Below are 22,455 nucleotides of genomic sequence, written 5' to 3' on the forward strand. Positions count from 1 at the left end.
AACGTAGTCACAGATGCACTGCTGTGGGATCTAAAGGAACACCAGCAATCTCTTGGTAGAAGTAGCGTCAAAGAAAAGAATAACATCAATGAAAGGGGGGATAAAAGTAACTAGAGAAGCAGGTCACCTGAAAAGAGTATAATCATTTCCTATCCAAACATATCATGTAAATACCTTCAGGTAGCGAAACTGGAATCCCTGATTCTTTCTTCTGAGGTAGTAGGATACTCCAGCAATAGCTGTACATAGCAGCACTACAACAATAACAGTACTCACACTGATGGTTATAGCAGAAGCAGATGCTTTTACAGCATCCAAAACCTGAAAAATTAAATTGGCTAATGCTTGAACATGTTAGACAATAGGGCAACTTCAACACATTTTAACTTCTATCAAGTATCCCCTTTGCCAAAAGGCTGTCTTTATACAGCAACCACTATAAATACCACTGTTTGACCATTAGCTTGTTCTCATTCATTTTAAAACAGCTGTCAGAACAGGAGGTTGAGAAACTGCTCTGTTCAGAGATATGGATACAGACAGTGGCCAATACCAATGGGGAGGGTGGTCCTTGGCCCCCTTGGGCAGATAGGGTCACCTGCTATTCCCTTTCCTATTTCTGTTGTTGCTCCGTTAAGATCATTTGGCACCTTAAGTATGCCATACTGAACAAAGAGTATGTTGGGAGTGGGACAGAATATCCATTAAAAATGAGCAATATGATCAGCCCTCATTGTTTGCCTTCACTTTGTCTGCCATTGTCTGAATTGACAATAGCCACTTCCACACGTTATTTCCCCCTATGCCTTTGCTTTGGAACACTTTGAAGGTTCTTCCAGGTTTTTCCCATCTGCAATGTGCTCTTTGTCAAACCTGCTTCACTTGATCTTTTAGGAAAGAACACAATCCAATCACACCATCTGGATGTGAAGGCTGTCTTTAAAAGGTGCCTTTCACATCAATACCATTTTCCTGCTATTGGCTCCTTGTGGCTGTTATTTTCCTTACCACTATAGATATTACTGATGTTTTAAAAGCCCTGTGCTGTGATGGTAGGGGAAATGACAGCCAGAAAGTACACAAAGAACTCCTGTCTAGAAGAACTGCAGTCACTGCAAATGCCTCTGTGTTTGTAATGAAAGTACCACAGAGAAGCCATGCATCACGGATGCAGCCAGTGTTTACTGAAAATAATATATGCACAGTTCTTTCTAAAATATAACTCCCAAGGAAGCACTGGGAAGTGTAAAAACTGAAACAGAAGGTAGATTTCACCTAGATCTTTTAATCTACCGTGGAAGCAGGGGGCACAAGGACCATTTCATATTTGTAACAACTGGTTTCACACCGGAGCAAACCCACCACTATAAATAAACCAGCAACCAACCTGAACAACATGCCCACGTTGAAGTGGCACTATTAATGGTGTTTCAATGGCATGAATTATCCCGTTGGAAGCCAGAATATCCCATTCAACAACCATGGTGCTATTAACCACCTTAGAACCCTGGTACGATAAAAGCAAAAAAAAACAAAACCTTTATTGATAACTCATTCATTTAATAGAAATTCCACTTAAAGAGGTCTTAGTGTTGTGAGGAAAATTTGATATCAAAACAATGTTTTGTTTCAAGAGTTAATTCAGACTTTTTAAAATAATCGATGCAATACGTAAAGAGCAAACTTATCCCATCTGTGGTTACTCACTTGTGGGTGGGTGCTGTTGATGGAGTCTGCAATGGAAAGGCTGTATCCTGCTTGGGAAGCTACAGTTGTACCAGATGTGAGATTGATGCTCAGAAGAGGCTCATCACCCACTGATACATGAAGCTTCAGATCACTCAGTGTTAAAGACTAGTTTCAAAAGAAAAGTTTCAGTTCCATTTAGTTATCTTATGGGTAAATAGACAGTGTGATTGTTGAACACTTAAAGGGGAGAGAAAAATCATAGCAAACAGTATAATGCTTTTAGTTCAACAGTGATTCCTTTCATATACAGGCTCATTTGGGGTACAGCAGATGGCTGTCCACTGAACAGACGTAAGATTGAACCAGTAAAATAAAACCAATACTTTTTATGGGTAGCTGTCAGGAATCACAGAAACCATTGGGTAACAGCCTGTTTCTCTCTGTTTACCATTGGGTAATAGCCAACTTGGTTGAAGAAAAAAAGTTGTCACCTTTCCTACATGAAAACTGGTAACCTCATAGGGTTGCCAAGTCCTCCAACGCTGCTGATGAAGGGACAGAAAGGAGTGTTCTGGGAAGTGGGGAGGGCCACCACAGCATGCCCACATCATCCAAGGGAACATTGGCATGTCAGAGATAACAAGGGGAAATGTTCTGGCTTTTGAGCAAAACATAGAATTTCTTTCAAACCATAGTTTTGCCCCAAAACCAGAGCATTACTCCCATTTGTCTACATCCCTCTTCAACTGGGATGCCCAAAACTGAACACAGTACTCCAAGTGAGGCCGAACCAGAGCAGAATAAAGCGGTACCATCACCTCCCGTGACCTGGACACGATACTCCTTTTGATACAGCCCAAAATCCCATTTGCCTTTTTAGCCACTGAGTCACACTGCTGACTCATGTTCAATGTATGATCTACTAAGACTCCTAGATCCTTTTCGCACATACTACTGCCAAGAGAAGTCTCCCCCATCCTATATTGGTGTATTTGGTTTTTCCTACCTAAATGCAGAACTTTACATTTGTCCCTATTGAATTTCATGTTATTCAGTTTAGCCCACTTCTCATGCCTATCAAGATTATCCTGTATTCTGATTATGTCTTCTGTTGTGTTTGCTACCCCTCCCAGTTTCGTATCATCTGCAAATTTAGTAAGTATCTCTTCTAAACCCTCATCCAAATCATTTATAAATATGTTGAACAACACAGGCCCCAGGACAAATCCCTGGGGAACTCCACTTGTCACTCTTCTCCAAGAGGATGCTGAACCATTAACAAGTACCTGTTGGTTAAGATCTGTTAACCAGTTATTGATTCACCTGAGTTTCCTGGTTCAGAATACAAGCTCCAGCATCTTGAAAAATTCAGATTCAATATGAAGTGAGCTCTGTAGCCTCACAAGTTGTTTCTTAGCTTGGATTTTTACCCTGGGCTGGAAAAGAACCTCTAATTGATTCCACTTGCTTCTCTGCTGTGATGGATGCTGTAATGGCAGCAGCAAGGATGCAGATTTCTAACTCCCCGCCCACACAAGCACATTTGGACTGATGCTATGGCAGCATCCCATTTGATGTCAGTCAGAGAAAACAACATGCTCCATCATTGCTAGAGAAAGGACCATGCCCAATCAAGCTATGGGGGAGTTTTCTCATCTTTGTAATAACACCCTGTTTTCAGAATGATCACTGAAAGTTCAACCAGGCTTATTTCTGATGATATATTGCAAAGCTATTCTCTTCTAAAGCTGACATTCTGTGTAGATGCTGAGGACTCTCTGCTGCAGATCCTAGTCCCTACAGGACCAGAACTCCCAGGATTGCTTGGGGAAAGGAAGCATTAAACAGATTTAAGTGTACAACGTGGATCTTCAGTCTAGTGTTCATTAAGCACTTCTTACCATATTATTGCTAAAGCCAGAGTTCACGGGTACAAAAAGGGTTTTATAAGTGGTGTCATCTGAGAGGAGATTCAGAAATTCCAGTCCTTCTTGAGTGGTATTGGCATAATCCAGTAACATCTGAAACAAAGAAAGGAACCTGTTTCTTAATCTGAAGATGTGGCTTCATCTAACTGAAATCAAACCCAAAGGAAAGATCTCTTAAGTAGCTGCTGCATACAGAAGTAAAACCAAATGTCCCTTTTGCTAGTCATAAACTTTTATAGCAATTGTCTTACATAGCAGTCATATGTTAATATGTTTAAATGTAAGTATTTTTACATGACCGGGCATTGAATTTAAACCAACTACAGCATCCAAAGAAAGCCGCAATGTAATAGAATCCCTCAAAAATTAAACATTATGGAATACAAATTGTTTTCCCTAATATTGTTAGGACTAATTTACATACATAAGATAATGAGGGGGGAGGGAAGGCAACTTGGTATAGCCTGACCTCTTCAGATCTCAGAAGCTAAACAGGGCTGGTACTTGGATAGGAAGCCACTCCACCAAGGAAAACTGCAAAGTCAGGAAATGGCAAACCATCTTTGCTTCTCATTTGCTCTGAAAGCTCCTTCCTGGGGTTGTCAGAAGTCAGCTGCAGCTTAACCACACTTACTTATATATGTAACAGAATGAGGCACCAAAGTGCTGAGATGGCAGAATGGACTGGACCCCAATAGATTAAGCAATGGATCACATATTGGAAAGTTCCCCTGTGTTAAAAACTCCCTGCAAATAGAAAACCAGCCTAGTAAGTAGCAAGAGAGAGCAGGAACTTTCTCCCTGCAGTGCTAGTTTTCTAACTGCATGCAGATTTTGTTCATTTTGCACAGAGGAGCATTTAAAACTGGAATCCATCACCTTCATTCTGGAAGTGATGCAGTCTACTCTACCATTTCAGCATTTTACTTCCTGATTCCTTTGCATATGAACAGTAGGCCTTAGGGACCCTATGAACTCCCAAGAGGGACCCTATAAACTCCCTTTTATATTCCAATAATGTCCTTTTTCTGAAGCAGTATGCCGAAGCAAATGCACAACCCTCCCAGAAGAAACCACGGCTGCTTTAAATTAATGCCATGAGACGAAGCCCCAGAGTATGCAAAATGATGAGGGAGAGCCCCTGAGACCAGAAGAAACACACATGACCAGTTGACATGGAGAAACAATGTTATGGAGGTTACTTTGGGACATGTGTGTAGATTGGCTCAAAGTAAATTCAGTGGAAGATGCAGTCAAGCCAAGAAAAAAAACTAAAAAGTTAACAGTGTTTTTACTTACTTGCTTTAAAAAAAACAGCTTTGAAAACTATCTAGTGGGGAAACCTGGCCTAGATACAGATTTTATTATTTCTGATGCTTCCTGCCTACTGGCCGGAAAGCAAAACATTGTCAGCTTGACATGGCATCAACCACCGAAGTGGTCGTACTGTGAAGGGCATTTCTCCCGCCTGTCATCCTCTGCAATGCCCACAGCAACACTCCTGCAGATGGTCACATGCCAGCCCTGCCTGTTTCTACCACAGCTGATGGAAGCAGGGATGTGACACTTCCAGCACTTACAAAATAGTAGACGGAAAAGTTGGCATGCTGCTCCAGCACTGTCAGAAGATTCCCAATGCAGGTATAGCCATCACCAATAAACCCATCCCTGCAGTCACACCGGACATCTGAAAAGGAGGAACAAGAGTGAGACTTGCCAACATAAAGCAAACTACACTATTCTAACGGGTTCTACACACTTGGGAGGCTAATGGAATTCAGTTTAGAGAAGCCAAGGAAGTCTTTGGGCTCAGTCTCTGATTCAGCTCTGTCAGGGCATAAAGGTAAAAGGTAAAGGTACCCCCTATGCAAGCACTGGGTCATGTCTGACCCTTGGGGTGACGCCCTCTAGCGTTTTCATGGCAGACTCAATACGGGGTGGTTTGCCAGTGCCTTCCCCAGTCATTACCGTTTACCCCCCAGCAGCAAGCTGGGTACTCATTTTACCGACCTCGGAAGGATGGAAGGCTGAGTCAACCTTGAGCCAGCTGCTGGGATCTAACTCCCAGCCTCATGGACAGACAGCTTCAGACTGCATTTCTGCTGCCTTACCACTGTGCCACAAGAGGCTCTCATACAAGATACACCATTGTTATTGTTTTACCTTGAGGTAATGCAGCAAATGTATTGATTTACTCTGCAAAAGGCTCATGTCAGGGCATAGGACATCATATTAATCCCCACTTATCCTTGAAAATCATTGAGCCAATTATCTTTTTCAACCTAACCTACCCCACAGGCTTGTTGGGAGGGTAAAATGGGAGTGTAGAGAACTCACAATTGCCACCTTGATGTCCAGGGTGGGGTGTGGGGACAGAAGAGTAATAAAATTCTGAAAATCTTCCCATGTGGCAGGAAAGCAGGCAGAATTGCTCTATAAGGCCCCCTCACCTTTAGCTCTGTAACAGTAAGCATCCCACGTCTCATTGAAGTCACTTCGAAATCCATAATTCACAATCCCAACATGGTTCGTGCCGCATTTTGCACTTGGGTACACGGTTGGGTAACCTGCGGTCCTGTTAAATAACCATCCCACTATGCACAAGTGGAAACCCATCTGAGAAAGGAACGAAAGACAGACAGGCTCCTCTTAAAGGTAAAGGTAAAGGTATCCCCTGTGCAAGCACCAGATCATGTCTGACCCTTGGGGTGACGTCCTCTAGCGTTTTCATGGCAGACTCAATACGGGGTGGTTTGCCAGTGCCTTCCCCAGTCATTACCGTTTACCCCCCAGCAAGCTGGGTACTCATTTTACCGACCTCGGAAGGATGGAAGGCTATTTCAGGCTATCAGTAACCTGAACTATGTTCATTTCCTCATTTCCAGTGGCCTGTATACGCTGTGTACTCATCATGTCCCTCAAATTGCTGAGTCTGGTTTGGCCTGGATGGGATTGTGTTTTCATTCTGAGGGGCATCTGCATGACCCTTTATTAGACAAACTGTGCAGTCACACAGTTTATTAGCCAAACTCTCACAAGGTAAAAACAGCACTCTTGCTCTCATGCGCTGGTTTATTCGTTTAACACTGGCTTTCAGACACCCCCTGCGTCACCAAGCCCTGCCCCTTGCCCGCCAAAATAACCAGCTGTGTGCCAGGTAGGTGCAGCCACAACATGTCTGCCAAAGAAGGCCAAGCCAATTACAACAAGGCTGCTATACAAGGGGAAGCCAAAATGCAGTAGTAAAGAGGAGTAATTTTTAAACAATGAACTAGGGGAACGTGAAAGACTAAAATCAACACTGAGGTGGCAACTACTGCCCAAAACAATGTTATCTTAATCAGACTTTTGTTCATTATGGCTGATGTCAGGGTGTGGGTGGGCTAGAGTTCTTCTTCCTCCTTTTGCCCTGTTGACTAGTCCAATATGTGTTCACTACAGTGTTGCCAGTTCTGGTTTGGGACTTTGGGGATTTGGGGCAGGGAGGCATAAGGCTATGGAATGCATCCTCCAAAGCAGCCATTTTCTTCAGAGGAACTGATCTCTTTAGTCTGGAGCTATAATTCAAGGGGATTCCTAGTTCACTGCCCTTTTCTATGTAGCTGGCTGCTTCTTTCAGGTCTGATGATTATTTGTTCTAATGATGATAGTAAATATTTTTACAGAAACCATCTCATAAGCTACCTGTTTGTTATTTTTTTCTTCCAGACCGAGGCACTGCCTACCGCATAGTCAAGCCAACCAGGAGGCATAATAAACCCATGGCCATGACCAAGGCACTGCCTACCACATTACCTGCTGTGCAGCAGACAGCTGCTGAAGGGTGGCCAAAGTAGCTTCCTCAGCAGCACAGCTGGCTTCAGCCTCTTGATAAGTAAGGTTGTACTTTCCATTGGGGGACTGGAGGTGGAAGACACCAACTGTTTTGTCTGGAGAAAAATAATACAACATTGTGGCAGTTTTAAAATCATTTCAGTTAAATTTGGAGAAATGCTGTTTGACATGCCCAGTCTCCAGCCATCACCAAATGTAGCTTCAGCAAGCAAACATTGGCTAATGTTTTATTGACCTGCACCATTCCTTCCAATTGCAGGGCCTTTTAAAGACAATGCCTGACGTTTAATGGCTGTAGCAGAAACAGGAATGAAACAGTGGAAAAGGAGGGAGATGGCAAGGGAGGGCAACAGGTTTACCATTGTGGGGGCAGGAATCATAGCCCTGAGCTAATACACTCTGATGTAAAGGATAAAGACATGCCCAAATCACAGCGGTTAGGGAATACGAGTATCAGCAACAAAGAAAGCAACCAGAACATTCTGGAACTCAAAGGAAGGAAGTCTATCAAGGAGCTCTGTTGGTACAGTAAATAAGAAAAATCCTGACTGGAGTTGGATGGGTAGACCTCTCATTGGCATACAGGGAATATTTCTAATTATATTAGTCTATTTATTGGAGTTTCATATCCATGAGCAACAAGCCCCACCTCCCCGACTCAGTATTATAGACGAGGCGGGGCTGTTCTAAAACAAATGATTTACAGAGCAGGAACTTGTACCATGGAAATGCAGGTCCGTGCAGATTGCATCAAAGTGGCAATGCCCATTCTCGTCTAAGCAACGGTCTGTGGGAGGGATAGCTTCCTCCAAGCACTGCACCCCATTTCCAACATAACCAGCTTTACACTCGCACCGTCGAGTATTCTGCAAGGCAAATTGTTCTGTAAGAGTACTTTAAATATGTCATCTGAGTGTCAGCAGGAAAGACAGACTATAGATATAGTAAACAAATATTGAAAAGATCCGCACTATAAGAAGAACTACCCCTGGTTGCATGCTGATAGAAAATCATTAAATATCAACTAATGAGGACATTTCTTTTTTAACCGCAGAAGGCATCATGGGTTGAATTCCTGGGTTAGACTGTAAACTGAACTGCACTTCCTTCTTCCCACTCCCACGGTAAAGAAGTCTTGCAAAAAGCCACTGAACAGAAACTTCTCAAATAATCTGCACAGCAGGTGCCCCTCTGTGCAGAAGGGATCTTTCCTAATGCAGTGCTCTACTTACAGGACCTGTGCTGGTGCAAGTGGCATGTTCACTGCAGTCCCCGTTGCTGCCATCTGCACACCGGTCGATGGGGCTGCAGAAATAGCCGTCGCCCTCATAATTTGGTAAGCAGGTACAGGAGACGTCTGTCCCAGTTTGTGTGCAGTTTGCATGCTCACTGCAGCCTCCGTTGTCGTCGCCGCAGTAGTCAATCACTGCAAAAAAACAACTCAAAGCATCTCTGATAGTGGCCCAGCATCCATGAGGAGCAAGGCTGACCCAGTACTGCTTAGGCCAGGGGTGGGCAGAGGCTCATGGGAATTGTAATCCATAGACATCTGGAGGGCCACAGTTTGCTGGCTTAGGCCACCTCAGAAGGTACTGAAGTACATCTGAGTTCAACTCCTAAGTTTTAATTGCTCTTCTAAGTCATTGGTAGGAGCTTCAGAAGATGAACTGCTATAATACAGAACCTAAGAATCTAAGTTCTGAGTTGCAGGGAAAGCCCTTATGCCAGAAGAGAAAGCTCTGTAAACAGTACCAGAGTTGTGTCCCATATTTTAAAAATCAGAGAGAAGTTTGGCATAGATGTCTTATGTTTAGCTTCAGTTGTCATCTCAGATGTAATTTGCCACTCTAGTTATTAGTAAATTTGGAGTATCAGGTCTCTCTATGGAGTGTTCTATGCATGGAGGAGATCCTACAGCTACATCTACTATAAATTAACTGGTTTAATTTTATATGTACTAGCCCTAAAGATATTCTAATTCTGTGGTAGTGAGATGGAATGACTGGCCATTAAGGCCACCAAGAAGAGTCCTGGTGGCGTGATGACTTAGGGTCAAGCCACCCAAACTCAGGGGCCAGCCCCCCTCCACCAGGGTCACCCCAGCCAGAAGAGAGGGGTGGGTGCAAGCCAAAGGCATAAGTAAAGAGGGCTTCTCACGGAGTGGGATGTGTCCTCCCAGCCAAGCCTCCCTAAAGTAAGGCACATCTGAAGTCCCTTCCCAAACCACACCTTCCTCAGGCTCCACTCCCAAAATCTCCAGGTATTCCCCAACCTGGACAGAACAAGCCTTATCATGAGGGACAGGATAGGCCTGAAAGGTGGAAGAGAATGTACCAAGGCAAACTGTGGTGGGGCCATTTTCCCAGGGCCATTTCTCTCCGTAACCTGGCCTGAGTGGTGGCCCTTAGAACTATAATTCCTAAGAATGAGGTTGTGATCAGCAACTGAGTTTCTATTTGCAATAACAAGCCTCACTGAATCTTGCATGTTAAAACAGGAATGTAAAAAGAAAAATGATGGCATGATCTAGAGATAGGCCACCTTCAGCATGTCCAACACAAGCAGATACTTTGGGCCAAGCCCAAATTGGGCAGTGGGGCACTTGAGAACTTTGTGCAAAGATCAAAATCTGGATGGTGGAACTATGAACTGACACATGCCAGATACGATATCTTGTTTGAACCAAAGCCGCTATACGTGTTGGTACACTGGAATAAGTTCTCCTAGACTGCATCACAACCTGGGGAGAAAAATCTGTTTTTCTAAGGGAAACCATCTTAATAGTGAATGGTACTCAAAATCTCCCCCAAAACATCAAGACTCCTCATAACTGGGCACAGATCCAAACACTGGGTTTATCCCACACTGTTAAACTCATACCTGTGCATATTCTCCCATCTCCTTCATAATGCAAGTTGCATTCACAAGTATTATTAAATCGACACACCCCATTACGATGACAGGCTGGGGAACACTTGGGCATCAATGCTAGATATTAAAAAAAATCAGGAAAATCAGACAAATTCACTTCCATTTTCAGTTTCAGAAATTATAGAACAAAGGTTGAGTCCAGTGACACCTTTAAGACAAACACAACCTTATTCAAGGTGTAAGGTTTCATGTGTGCAGCACACTTTCTTAGACACAATACCAAAGATGAGAATTACAAGTATACATATATAGGCAGAGGGCGAGCCATAATGAAGATGTTCAACAGGCTCAAAGGCCTTAGAGGAATAACAAGCCAAGTTGATAAGGTTATCATTTGTTTGGGTTCAACTCTGGGAGGAAAAATCATGAAGGAAATAAATATGTCAAGATTTCCCATTTCATTGTATCAGAGGAAGTGTGCTGTGCACACAAAAGCTTACACTTTGAATAAAACTTTGTTGGTCTTAAAGGTACCATTGGACTCAAAATTTGCTCCACTGCTTCAGCCCGACCTGAACTTATTTTCAGAAATTATGTTATCCATCATTTCACATAGCTTTACAACTAAAATTGGTTTTCGAAGTCCTAATCCAAGAAAATGTCTTTCTAGTAAAAAAAAGTTTCATTTGAAAAACCACACATCTAAGAATACCAAAAATTCAAGTGATGAACAGATGAACACAAAGATGGCAGAATAGCCTTTCTTCTAACTATTCTTGTTATTTTATAAATTCTAATTCAGACATTCTTTCCCATGCTTTAATTGCTAACCTTGATAAAATTATTTTTCTTTTAAGAAAGTAATTTTTTCTCTTTTCCAAACTATGACATCAGTATGAAGCGTCAGATTTGAAAAAAAAACAACCCTATATTTTCTCTTACCCAGCTGATGTAGATTGAGGCTTACATCAACATTAATCAGCTACTTCAGAGCCTTGTGTAGGGTTTGGGGATAAGGCTCAGCCCTGAAGCTTCCTGAGTAACCTTAGGCTAGTAACTTGCCTCTCATTCTTATCTACTGAATTTTTTTTAATCTACCCTATTTTTGTCCTGCTCCTTCACCAGGGAACTTTTCCTTACCAGCTTGGAGATACAATTACAGGATCTTTCCCCAGAGATGCCCACAGAGATGATATCAGGGCTGGTTCGGCACTTACATTTCTTTCCTGTTCTCAATCCTACTGGATTCAGATCAATCAGAACCCAGGTCTTCTGTCTTTGTTTTTCCCATATTGAAGAAGGCTGTGTCTACACTTAATTGTATGGCTGCTCTTTCCTTCTCGCTTGTTGGGGGAAGCTAAGAGTGGGGAGGGGAATGGAGGTCGCAAAGTTCCAGCCAGCATTGCAGGAGCACAAGGCTGGGGAGGGGTTTATTAGGAGGCTTGTTTACTTTTCTTTTCCTGAGCAAGGGGGGGAAGGGAAGGAGGGGAGAAAGACATTCTGAAAGGCAAATCTCAGCACATAGAAGTGTGGGCTTGGAGCACAGTCACTTAAAAAATGAGGACAAAAATAAATCTTGCGAGGGAATGGCAAGTGGGAACCAGGAGTCTTTGAACTGATGCCCTGACCAATCAGCAACAGACTGCTTTGCTATGTCAGCGTTGGAGGAGCGGGGGAAGAAGTTTATTCGGCAAAATGCAGAGATCTATACTTAATATTGGGGCTTTCAGAACGGTTATCTCAAATGTAGTGAGTTATATCTGCTCCTGGGAAAGGTAATGCCACCACGAATCAATCATAGATATTGCAGAGGGAAATTTTAAAGCGCTAGATATAAAAATGGAAATCATATCACATATAGATGATTTTTTTAATTGGAGGTCATCAGGAATAAAAGCCCAGTGCAGATTCAGACTGGGAATGGAACTTTTGGAAGATGAGTCAACTGTTTTACACATTTACCTAGTGGGATTTCACAGTGTTCTCCTGTCCATCCTGAAGCACAGAAGCAGAACCCATCTCCATGAAGTCCTTCGTTGCATATCCCATTCTCCGTACAATTACATTCTGCAAAGACAAGAAAGTGGACATCATCTTCTCAGGCTAGCTGAGATGTAGTCAATTGCCACTGAAGAGAATGCGTGGCACATCATGATGATGCATAGATTGTGTACAGAACAGCACTGTCAAAGGTAAAGGTAAAGGTATCCCCTGTGCAAGCACCGAGTCATGTCTGACCCTTGGGGTGACGCCCTCCAGCGTTTTCATGGCAGACTCAATACGGGGTGGTTTGCCAGTGCCTTCCCCAGTCATTACCGTTTACCCCCCAGCAAGCTGGGTACTCATTTTACCGACCTCGGAAGGATGGAAGGCTGAGTCAACCTTGAGCCGGCTACTGGGATTGAACTCCCAGCCTCATGGGCAAAGCTTTCAGACGGCTGCCTTACCACTCTGCGCCACAAGAGGCTCGTAGCACTGTCAACAGGTTTTTAATTTATTTTATTTTATTACATTTTAATACTGCCCTCCCTTGAGGCTCAGGGCAGTTTACAATGAGGTTCACAGCTCCTAATTTGCAGTGACATTTGTACAGTACAAGAAGCACTATTATAAACTCATAATATTCTGAACATTACAACTTTAAAACCTTATAATTGTATTACTGTATAGCATTCAACAATTAACTGCATAATTGCAGTGCAACCTTTACAGAGTGTATGGCCGGATAGGGAGTCACTCCATGCTGTAGCTGTGTGGAAGAAGAAGAAGAAGAAGAAGAGGAAGAGGAAGAAGAAGAAGAAGAAGAAGAAGAGTTGGTTCTTATATGCCGCTTTTCTCTACCCGAAGGAGTCTCAAAGCGGCTTACAGTCGCCTTCCCTTTCCTCTCCCCACAACAGACCCCCTGTGAGGTGGGTGAGGCTGAGAGAGCCCTGATATCACTGCTCAGTCAGAACAGTTTTATCAGTGCCGTGGTGAGCCCAAGGAGGTGCTTCTGGGGGCTCTGTTGGCGGTCTTCTTTAGCCTTGACCAAAAACTTGATGAAAGAGCTCTGTGTTGCAGGCCCTGTGAAATTGTTTTAGCTCTGGCAGGGCCCTGATCTCTTCTGGGGACTCATTCCACCAAGTGGGGTCCCGGACAGAGAAAGCCCTAGCTCTGACTGAGGGCGAGGCCAGACATACCTCCTTGGGGCTCAGAATCACCAGCGTATTGGAGTTTGAAGAGCGTAATGCTCTCTGGAGGGCGTAGGCAGTGACATAATCTCTGAGATACACAGGACTCAGCCTGCATGTGGCCTTGAAGGTGATTACCAAAACTTTAAGCCTGATCTGGAATTCAACTGATAGCAAGTGCAGTTGTTGGAGCAGGGAAGGAATGTGGGCCCTTGTGCTCCTACACCCTGTGCTCCTGCTTGGCTGCAGCATTCCATACAAGTTGGAGTTTCTAGAGCAGGGATTTCTGCATATAGTTACAGAAATCTTTTCTAGAGGTGATGGTCACATGGATCACTGTGGCCAGATGTTCTGGGGCCAGGTAGGGTGCTAGTAGCTTAGCTTGGCATAGGTGGAAGAATGCCCACTGTGCTACTCTCGTGATCTTTCCCTCCATGGAAAGGAAGGTACTGAAGGTCATACTCAGGTTCCTGGCTGACTGTGCCCCTAATAGCTGCACTCCATCCAGTCAGGGCAATCACAACTGAACAATCCTCTTGATTAGCCATGAGGGGCAAGGATCTAGGGGGCATGTGGTCAGCCTCGCTGAAGTCAACACTCTTGTCCACTTTAGTCTGTGAGAGTCATCTGAATCCATTTAGTATTCCCTTCAAAGACCTCTAGTTCCTTTTCTGTGTCTAAAGTTGGGGAAAGGTTGTGGTGGAGCATCAAGACTTTATCCACAAAACAGCTTGGAAATGCCTCACAGCTAATTTCCAATACGTTTCTATTTTGGTGCCCTTTTTACAGGGTGGTGAGCAACTGGATTACCCTAAACAATTACGCTAGGCACAAGTTTGCAGATGCAATGGAAGTCAAATAAAAGTCACATTTTACTGATTTCACCACCATCTCACAGGTCTTCATAAATGACCTATAGGATGTTCTTGATGGTTCATCACAAGTTTTCCCCTGAACTCACTCTAGCCATCTCAGCTTGGTGTAGTACTTAGGAGTGTTGACTTCTAATCTGGAGACCCAGGTTTGATTCCCCATTCCTCCTCCACATGCAGCCACCTGGGTGACCTGGGGTTGCATGCTCCAGTGCAGTTCGGCCACTTTGGCGATCACCGAAGGCTGAGGCGACCAACACCGTGGTGCGGAGAGGAGGGGCAGTGCCGGCTGGTGCACGACTGGTGCCGCCACCCCTCCCGTCCATGCTGCGGCGCTGGCCACCTTGGGCTTCGGTGATTGCTAAAGCAGCCAGACCACGCCGGAGTGCCAAACCCTAGACAGAACTGTTCTGAATGAGCAGTAATATCAGGGCTTTCTGAGCCTCACCCACCTCACAGGGTGTCTGTTGTAGGGAGAGGAAAGGGAAGCTGCTTCGAGACTCTTCCTCAAAGAGCGGCATATAAGAACCAACACTTCTTCTTCATGGAGCTCCTCTGTGTAGCAGGGAGCCTGCTCTGCATGGGAGCCGAGAGGGTGTCAGGAGGCGATCTCATCAATGGCAGTCAGCATCTGGACATGCCAGTCACTGACAAACTCATTCAGAGATGCACCGGGAAGCATTGTGTCCCACAGAGCATTCAGGAATCCATTTGGATCCATAAGTCTCCTTGGGCAAGCCAAAATTTGCTCTGCACCCAACTGAGGTGGCAGTAATCATATTTGGGCCTTTAGGCAAAGTGGTCTGACCATGGAACAGCATTTGCCACTACCTCCAACCCTGCACTGAATATAAAGTCCTCCCTGTTGAGGTACCTTGCTTTTTACCTCAAAGTACACATTTTTCTTCTACTGTAAATATTATGAATCACATTGTGAGGATTCATAATGAAAATAAGGATTTTTTCCCCCAGCAAAACAAATTGGAAGGCTGCATTTAGGGGGCAGCTTCTCCAAATGTTCCAGGCACAAGAATAAAAACCCACTTGAGTGATTTTCAAATCTGCAAATTAATGCAGTTGCTCTTACATTTTTGCCATGGTTGCATATATCTGGGGAAAAATGCATAAAGCATCCTGTCGTTGTCCCACCAATGGCAATTCACTGTGAAACAGCGGTGATCAGTTTACTGCAGGCAGCTCAAAGTGGGACTTTCTTCCCTTGATGTTGATCACATGGCTTTACCTTTGCAGTCTGGGCCATACCGGCCGGGCATGCACAGTTCACAAGCAGTACCAATGAATGCCTCATTGCAGATGCATCGTCCTGAACCATGAAACCCATCATCACATCTACCACGGTTACTGCAAGGGGCCTCAAGACCTCCTGGACACACTGAAAAGGCAGAAGCACAGAATGTTATCCAACAAATTAAAGCATCCTTAATTATTTTCCAGTCTCCTTTGAACAGGATCCTTGCTTCTGACAATTTCAGAACAAAACAAGAAAGGAAAAATGCTTATAAATTTACTTTACACGGAAATTATTCCTTCCACAAAAGCTTGATTCTTTACCTTATCTGTGTGATTATGGTTATTATTTTTATTTATTGTATGTCATGTGTTCAGTACAGCAAGTTGATATTCAGATTGTCTGGCTGCCAGACAAGAGACATTCCGAGGGGGTTTGCTGTTATCTGCCCCCATATCACAACCCTGGTTTTCCTTGGAGGTCACCCTTCCTAGCCAGGTCCAACCCTACTTAGCTTCCAAACTCTGGTGGGATCTGGCTTGCCTGGGCTACTCAGATCGGGTTCTGTGACCATGGACCACAAGGCAATGGAAAAATCTATTAGATATTGTTGGCAGATTATAAGTAATTTCCAGACATGCTTGGGCTAACTAAAGTACTGCAATTATTAGAGCATCTTAACAGAAAAAGGCAAGCTAATTAACTTATAGTCTCTCTCTGTTTACTGTAATCTGAGTAATTATGTGACCTGTAACATGCAATCCAATGCCCTCTGAAACTATCTTCATGGAAGGTGGAATGATTCAGATCACTAGAGAAAGAAGGTTAGATTCTATGGAAGTACAAGCAGAGGATCTTCTCCATATCCATCCCTCTCCATACCCCTCTCTCCCTGTCCACACCTAAAAATAGTGGGTTACTGCAAACATGAGTTTTGGTCTGTGCAGGTAATCTAAAACGGCACACACTCATGTTGCAAACAGGGTTACATGCCTGAAAATATAAAAAATCTGATCTGTTCAGCATGTAGTAGAAATGTAGGGACTTGCCTTTGGGTTTTTAGGGGGTTTTATTGTACTTATAAATCTTTGTAAACTGCCGCGAGACATTTGAGAGTGGTGGTATATAAATATAAATAAATAAATAAGTCCCAAATCAGCTTAAATTAGTAAGAAAGAGTTCACAGGAGTGGAATTTTCCCTGCCTTCCTGTTTCCCAAGCATCCTTTCATTCCAGTCCCCCCCCCCATCTGCTGATTTTGCGTACAAATTGCAGGAGAGCACCAGCAGGAATTGCAGTGAGGAAATGCCCTCACCTCACTCTTGTGTGGATGGAAAAAGCACTGTATCATTCTTTCTCCACCAGGTGAAGTGGAGGGAGAGGTGATTTTGCCTGATTGCTTCTCCTCATTCAGTTTCCTACCCATGCGATGATATATTTCTTTACTGTCCAAATTTCAGCAGAGAATTTCTAAGTGAAAGAGGTTGGGGAGGGGAGATATGGAGAAGAGCCTCCGCTTGTACTTCCATAGAATCTAACCTTCTCTCTCTAGAAGAAGAAAAGTTGGTTCTTATATGCCCCCTTTTCTCTACCCGAAGGAGGTTCAAAAGCGGCTTACAGTTGCCTTCTCTTTCTTCTCCCCACAACAGACACCCTGTGAGGTGGGTGAGGCTGAGAGAGCCCTGATATCACTGCTCGATCAGAACAGCTTTATCAGTGCTGTGGCGAGCCCAAGGTCACCCAGCTGGCTGCATGTGGGAGAGCGCAGAATCGAACCTGGCATGCCAGATTAGAAGTCCGCATTCCTAACTACTACACCAATGTGATCTGAGTTTCTCCACTTTCCATGAAGAGAGTTTCAGAGGATAGCTGTGCTGATCTGTAGTAGAACAGTTAGTCCGGTGTCCAAGGATTTACTAAATGTATTTACTGATGGCTTGCCCAATACAAGACAAAGGACCCAAGTGACAGAAGACTGTCTTCATCTATGTAGCGATTTGACAATTTTATCCCTATACTGGGTTTTTTTGTCAGTGCATGCAAGCAGGGCACTGGGAGTATGGCTAGCATACCAGAGAAACAGGCAACAGACATTTGGGCCTACTCCTGTTTGCAGTCATAACAGGGCTCATTTCTTTACTATGGGAATCTAAGAATTCATTGTGTCACCATGTTTCAAATGAAAACCATCCTAACTAAGGATGCCAGCCTCCAGGTGGGACATGGGGATTCTCTGGAATTACAGCTCATCCCATTATGACTCTATGGCACTAGACCCCACTAAGGACCCCATCCTCCCAACCTGGAACTGGCAAGTCTGCTCCCCCCATCTCTCACTGGTGGTCAGAGAGACCTGCAGCCCTGTCACAAACACCTTCTCTTATGGCATTCTTCTTGGATGAAATGGCCATTATGACCAAGGGCAAACAACTTGTTTTGATAAGAGCATAACCCAGCACTTTTTCTGATAGTGATCTCTTACCCTGACAATTTATTCCATAGTGATTCTCACAGCACTGGTATGTCCACTTAGGGGTAACACATGTTCTCCTGCACCCCTTTATATTGGAAAAAATATGAAATCGGTTTCTTCTGTGTGATAAGTAAGACCTTCTTTCAACAATGTCATATGGGACAGGTTTGCTTAGAAGGAAATCTCCAAAATATGAACAACTCACACTTGGACCCTGTATAGGGAAAATAATTTTTTTGCTTTAAAATGCCTACTTTATATTTGAAATTTATTCCTTATGATAGAGCTCCTTCCCCCCCCCTCTAAAACACAGTTTAGGAGACCCCTCCACTAAACAATAATATCTGAATAGGATAGAAAAAGCAGACAGATACACTTCCCACCCCCAATCTCCTCTCTACCCATCTCCAGCTGCTTTACGCCTAGTCAGTGGTTTTAGGCTTGCATTTGTGATAGAAAGGCTTGTATCACTTGCATAGACAAGACATAAAATGTTAAAACCAGCCTTGCCATGATTACTTCTGCAATTTATTCTGCCAGCACAATGCAGAAAACAAGTGAGTTTATTCTAACCTTGTCCCATTACACACACACACGTCCTCTGCTTTTCAGAGTAGTAAGCCTTTAATCTTGATTTCAGATTCTGTATCCACCTTACGCACCATTCTTTTTCCACTGGTGTATTTATTCTACCGCTACAATTGTAAAAACCAGCACTTCTCTAAATCATGGTGGGATGTCATTTGCATCACGTTGGGGATGGTGTCCAAAATTAGTTTGTTGAATGAAAGGGAACACAAAGGAATGCAGGCAAAGGGGGAAACCTGATGTTGAAACTGACCAGAGCTTTTTAAAACTGACAAGCAGCTGAACTCTAGAGGAGTGATATTGGTGACTGTGAAAAATGGTAAAGAAACACATGATTTCATAATATGCGGTAATATGTTGCATGTACAGAATGCAGGGTGGAAGCCACTGATATTGCAAGCAACATTAGTATGATGTATAAAATCAACCGCAGCTCCACCATACTGCACAGGGCTGCAATATGTATGGAGGAGGAGTCCTCTGGCAGAATCATAGAATCATAGAGTTGGAAGGGGCCATACAGGCCATCTAGTCCAACCCCCTGCTCAACGCAGGATCAGCCCAAAGCATCCTAAAGCATCCAAGAAAAGTGTGTATCCAACCTTTGCTTGAAGACTGCCAGTGAGAAGCTCTAGAGAGCTTGTGCCACTAAACTGAAAAAAAATGGGGGAGGTATTTTTGCAGATGCCCTAGTGCATCCGCATAGTATCACTAATTTCCTGTCCTTCTTTGCAAATTTGCATGGTTTTCTCTTTGTGATTCTCTAATTTGATCCAGCAAACTGGTCAGAGATCTTGACAATGTTTTAAAGCCTGTCCTGTGTGGATTGCACTCTGCCCTCCAAATGGATTTATCTCAAGTTCGGCAGTTTGCAGAAGGTCCATGTGGCTCAGCTGCCATTTTAATGTTAGGTTCCCTCCCAAAACTTTGTTCACTAAAGCATGAAAGAGAAAAATGCTTTCAACGCTTTAGGCTTTCCATTCCAGTGTTTGCCTCTATTTACGTGCCATGTCAATTTCATTCCATGCTCACAATCCCCTTCCCCATTTTGTTGGCATGCAGTACTGAAGTCCTTTTTGTTTTGCACTGGATACACTGTCATTTTCCTCTTCTCCAGTCCCCCTTTCAAGTCAATAACAGAATGTAATTAAACCTCATACAGCTCCTTTGAAACTTTCTCTCTGTAGTATTAATTTTTAATTAACTGATCTGATACTAGTGATAGTCAAAAAAATTAAAAATGTGGCAGAAATGGGGCTTGTACACTGATGAAGGGGAAATGATGGCGGAAGATGCAGAGTGGGCAGAACACCCTCAATGCGGGTGGGAGTGACCTTCAAGGGACGGCAAAAGGGTGGAGGGGAAATCCGAGGGAATCTATATGCTTTTGAATAACCTTTGGCTTGGAAGCATAATGAGAAGAAAGTCAGAGCAAAAGTACACTCAGAAAACACATAGAAATAGTGACCAGAAAGCAACTGAGTACTGAATGGAGAAAAATCAATGCAGAACAACAAAGAAGACTTGATGGTCATGCATGGTGAAAGCGAAGGAAAACACCAATGTATAATAGGCCCTTGTCTTCTAAAACTATCCTTCAAACTCTTGTAAATTGATGGATGTGAAATCTGGCTCAGAAAAAGCCAACAAACTCATTAGTTCTTTACATTTTGTTAAGGTTTCACCAAGATACTTAAACAAACACAATATACGAGTCGTGCTCAGTATTTTTTACATGAATCATTCATACAAAACTTACCTGTTCAACTGATCCAAAAGGACATGGAGGCTGATAATGACAGGAGCCACATTTAGAGTTCTAGAAACAAGATATGTGCAAGGAGATAAAGTACACAGAGGATATAACTGACATTTATCACTTAATCTCACCCATTACAACTCACACCAGTATCAGTCAAAATATTCACACAATACAAAGTCCTTGAGCTGCCATGAGGATTTTGGAGCACAAGAGCACTGGGGTGTCAATGCTTCCCAGGCATATGAGGGGCACAGTTTGGATCAGGACCATGTTGTGCTTCAGGGCCATTTCACACTCGTTCGAAATAGCACAATGGTTACAAATTGAAATCGCTACTGTTTTGCTGTTATGCACGACGTCGTTAACAATCTGCAACACTCCTGAAACCAATCCGCAAAAAGCGCTTCGTTGTAGCGCTTTCAGGGAAATCCCCAAAAGTGGATTCACCCTCCAGAAAGCGCTACACTCTTGCAACCAATCTGCAACACTAGCGGGAAAGTTCTGTGCGTTACCATTCTTGCGGTTTCTGCAAAGTCCCTCCCCTTAGCTCTCTCCTCTGATCTTCCGGCGAAGCGATCGCCATTTTTTTTTCTCAGAGTGAGCAGAGATCAACGCACCGGCGAGTCTCCATTTACCCAGCGAGGCTTCCCTGGCTGCAGTCCCTCCCCAGAGCTGTTTTAAGTCACCAAGCACGAAACAACACACAGCCCCGTTTGCTGGTTTATTTTCCCTTTATTTTTCACTGTATTTTCGGCCAAAAATTGCACCCGTGCGGGGGGGATTCACTCGGGGGGAGCGTGGCAACGATGAAATGGCAGCTCAAACACCACTTGCTAGCTAGATGGGTCTCTCGGTTGCAACGAATCAACGCAGATTCGTTGCAATGTGTTTTTTTTTAAACCTTCCTTAAAGGGAAAGGGGCTTTTGGGGATCATGATAACGGCCGCCCATTGGCTGCTTGACGGCCAGGGGCGGGACAAAGCTCAGCAATATCACTTCCTGGCTAGCGATTTTTGCCAAGACGGGAAACCCGTGGGAAACGATAGAAACGCAACTGGATTCCACTACAAAGCCAGGTATGCATAACGACGAATTCCACAATTTAAAATGGCGTTTTTTCATTCTGCAACCAATTTGCCACATAGATCCTGGTGCGGAATGGCCCTCAGTCTTTCCCCACCATGCCATTTTCCAACCTGAACACCTCTAGGGGACCAATACTTGTTCCACTGGGAACCTTGCTTGAAATAATTGTGTGATTGATTTCCTGTGGGCTAGATACCACCCCACAGGATTTTTTTCTCCCACACCACACAATTTCAGTTGACCTCAGTGCACTGGAATCCCAACAGGAAATAAGAAAACTGGTTTGAGGAGAGGCACACAATGGTTTCTTTTAAAAAAGTGAACAAAGTTTATTTCAGAGAAAAAAACATACCACTGAGGTAAATATTAATACTTAAATAGGAGAATGTTAAATTGTACACATTACAGCCTGTCTCAGGCAGGTTTATATGACAACCCAAAATTCTACTGCAATGAAGTTAGGACTTCATTACACATTACTTATGTTGGGAAAAGAGTGGAGTGCCATTACACACCCATAACAGGCTGACAAGAGCAGCACGGCCATCCTCACTACTGATGAAATTGCAAAGCCGGAACCAAAACAGATAGAGATATATATATCAGCCACGGTGGGTTTTTAATTAAAAATGTAGTGACAGACAGACAGACAGAGATCACATGCAAATATATACTTATTTTTAAATGCCATTACTTTTACAGTAAGACTTCTGGCACACCAGCAGAGTCTGGGCAATTAAATTCCACTCTAACATCCCTTCAGTTAGAAGGTGGTTAAAATGATGGCACCATCAACCGGCTAATGTTCCGTTGAAGACCAAACATGAGTTGGTTACATTTTATCACTCAGGTTCTTATAGATACAAGGCAAGTTGTAGTCACCTAGCAAAACCCAGGGGGGTAGATTGTTACGCCTTTGTGCATGCAGTTTCC

The 22,455-nt window shown here is 43.6% G+C and overlaps 1 protein-coding gene across 2 annotated transcripts in view; it reads right to left on the reverse strand.

Moving 5' to 3' along the window:
- STAB1 (stabilin 1) overlaps positions 1–22,455 on the reverse strand; it is a 121,113-nt gene that overhangs the window by 2,342 nt on the left and 96,316 nt on the right. Inside the window, exons 54-67 of one of the 2 annotated variants that reach the window (XM_077325813.1) lie at positions 20,434–20,493; positions 18,096–18,300; positions 15,608–15,757; positions 12,285–12,389; positions 10,332–10,439; positions 8,684–8,877; positions 8,173–8,317; positions 7,413–7,546; positions 6,068–6,233; positions 5,198–5,304; positions 3,591–3,710; positions 1,708–1,854; positions 1,388–1,507; positions 175–321 (exon numbers count right to left, since the gene is read on the reverse strand). In XM_077325813.1, coding sequence (XP_077181928.1) covers positions 175–321; positions 1,388–1,507; positions 1,708–1,854; positions 3,591–3,710; positions 5,198–5,304; positions 6,068–6,233; positions 7,413–7,546; positions 8,173–8,317; positions 8,684–8,877; positions 10,332–10,439; positions 12,285–12,389; positions 15,608–15,757; positions 18,096–18,300; positions 20,434–20,493 — 1,908 coding nt within the window. Of the gene's footprint in view, positions 1–174; positions 322–1,387; positions 1,508–1,707; positions 1,855–3,590; positions 3,711–5,197; positions 5,305–5,954; positions 6,234–7,412; positions 7,547–8,172; positions 8,318–8,683; positions 8,878–10,331; positions 10,440–12,284; positions 12,390–15,607; positions 15,758–18,095; positions 18,301–20,433; positions 20,494–22,455 lie in introns of those variants that run through there. The other variant, XR_013229068.1, reaches the window with a different exon arrangement.

This window comes from Paroedura picta, chromosome 3 (genome assembly GCF_049243985.1).
Source record: "Paroedura picta isolate Pp20150507F chromosome 3, Ppicta_v3.0, whole genome shotgun sequence".
NCBI lineage: Eukaryota > Metazoa > Chordata > Lepidosauria > Squamata > Gekkonidae > Paroedura > Paroedura picta.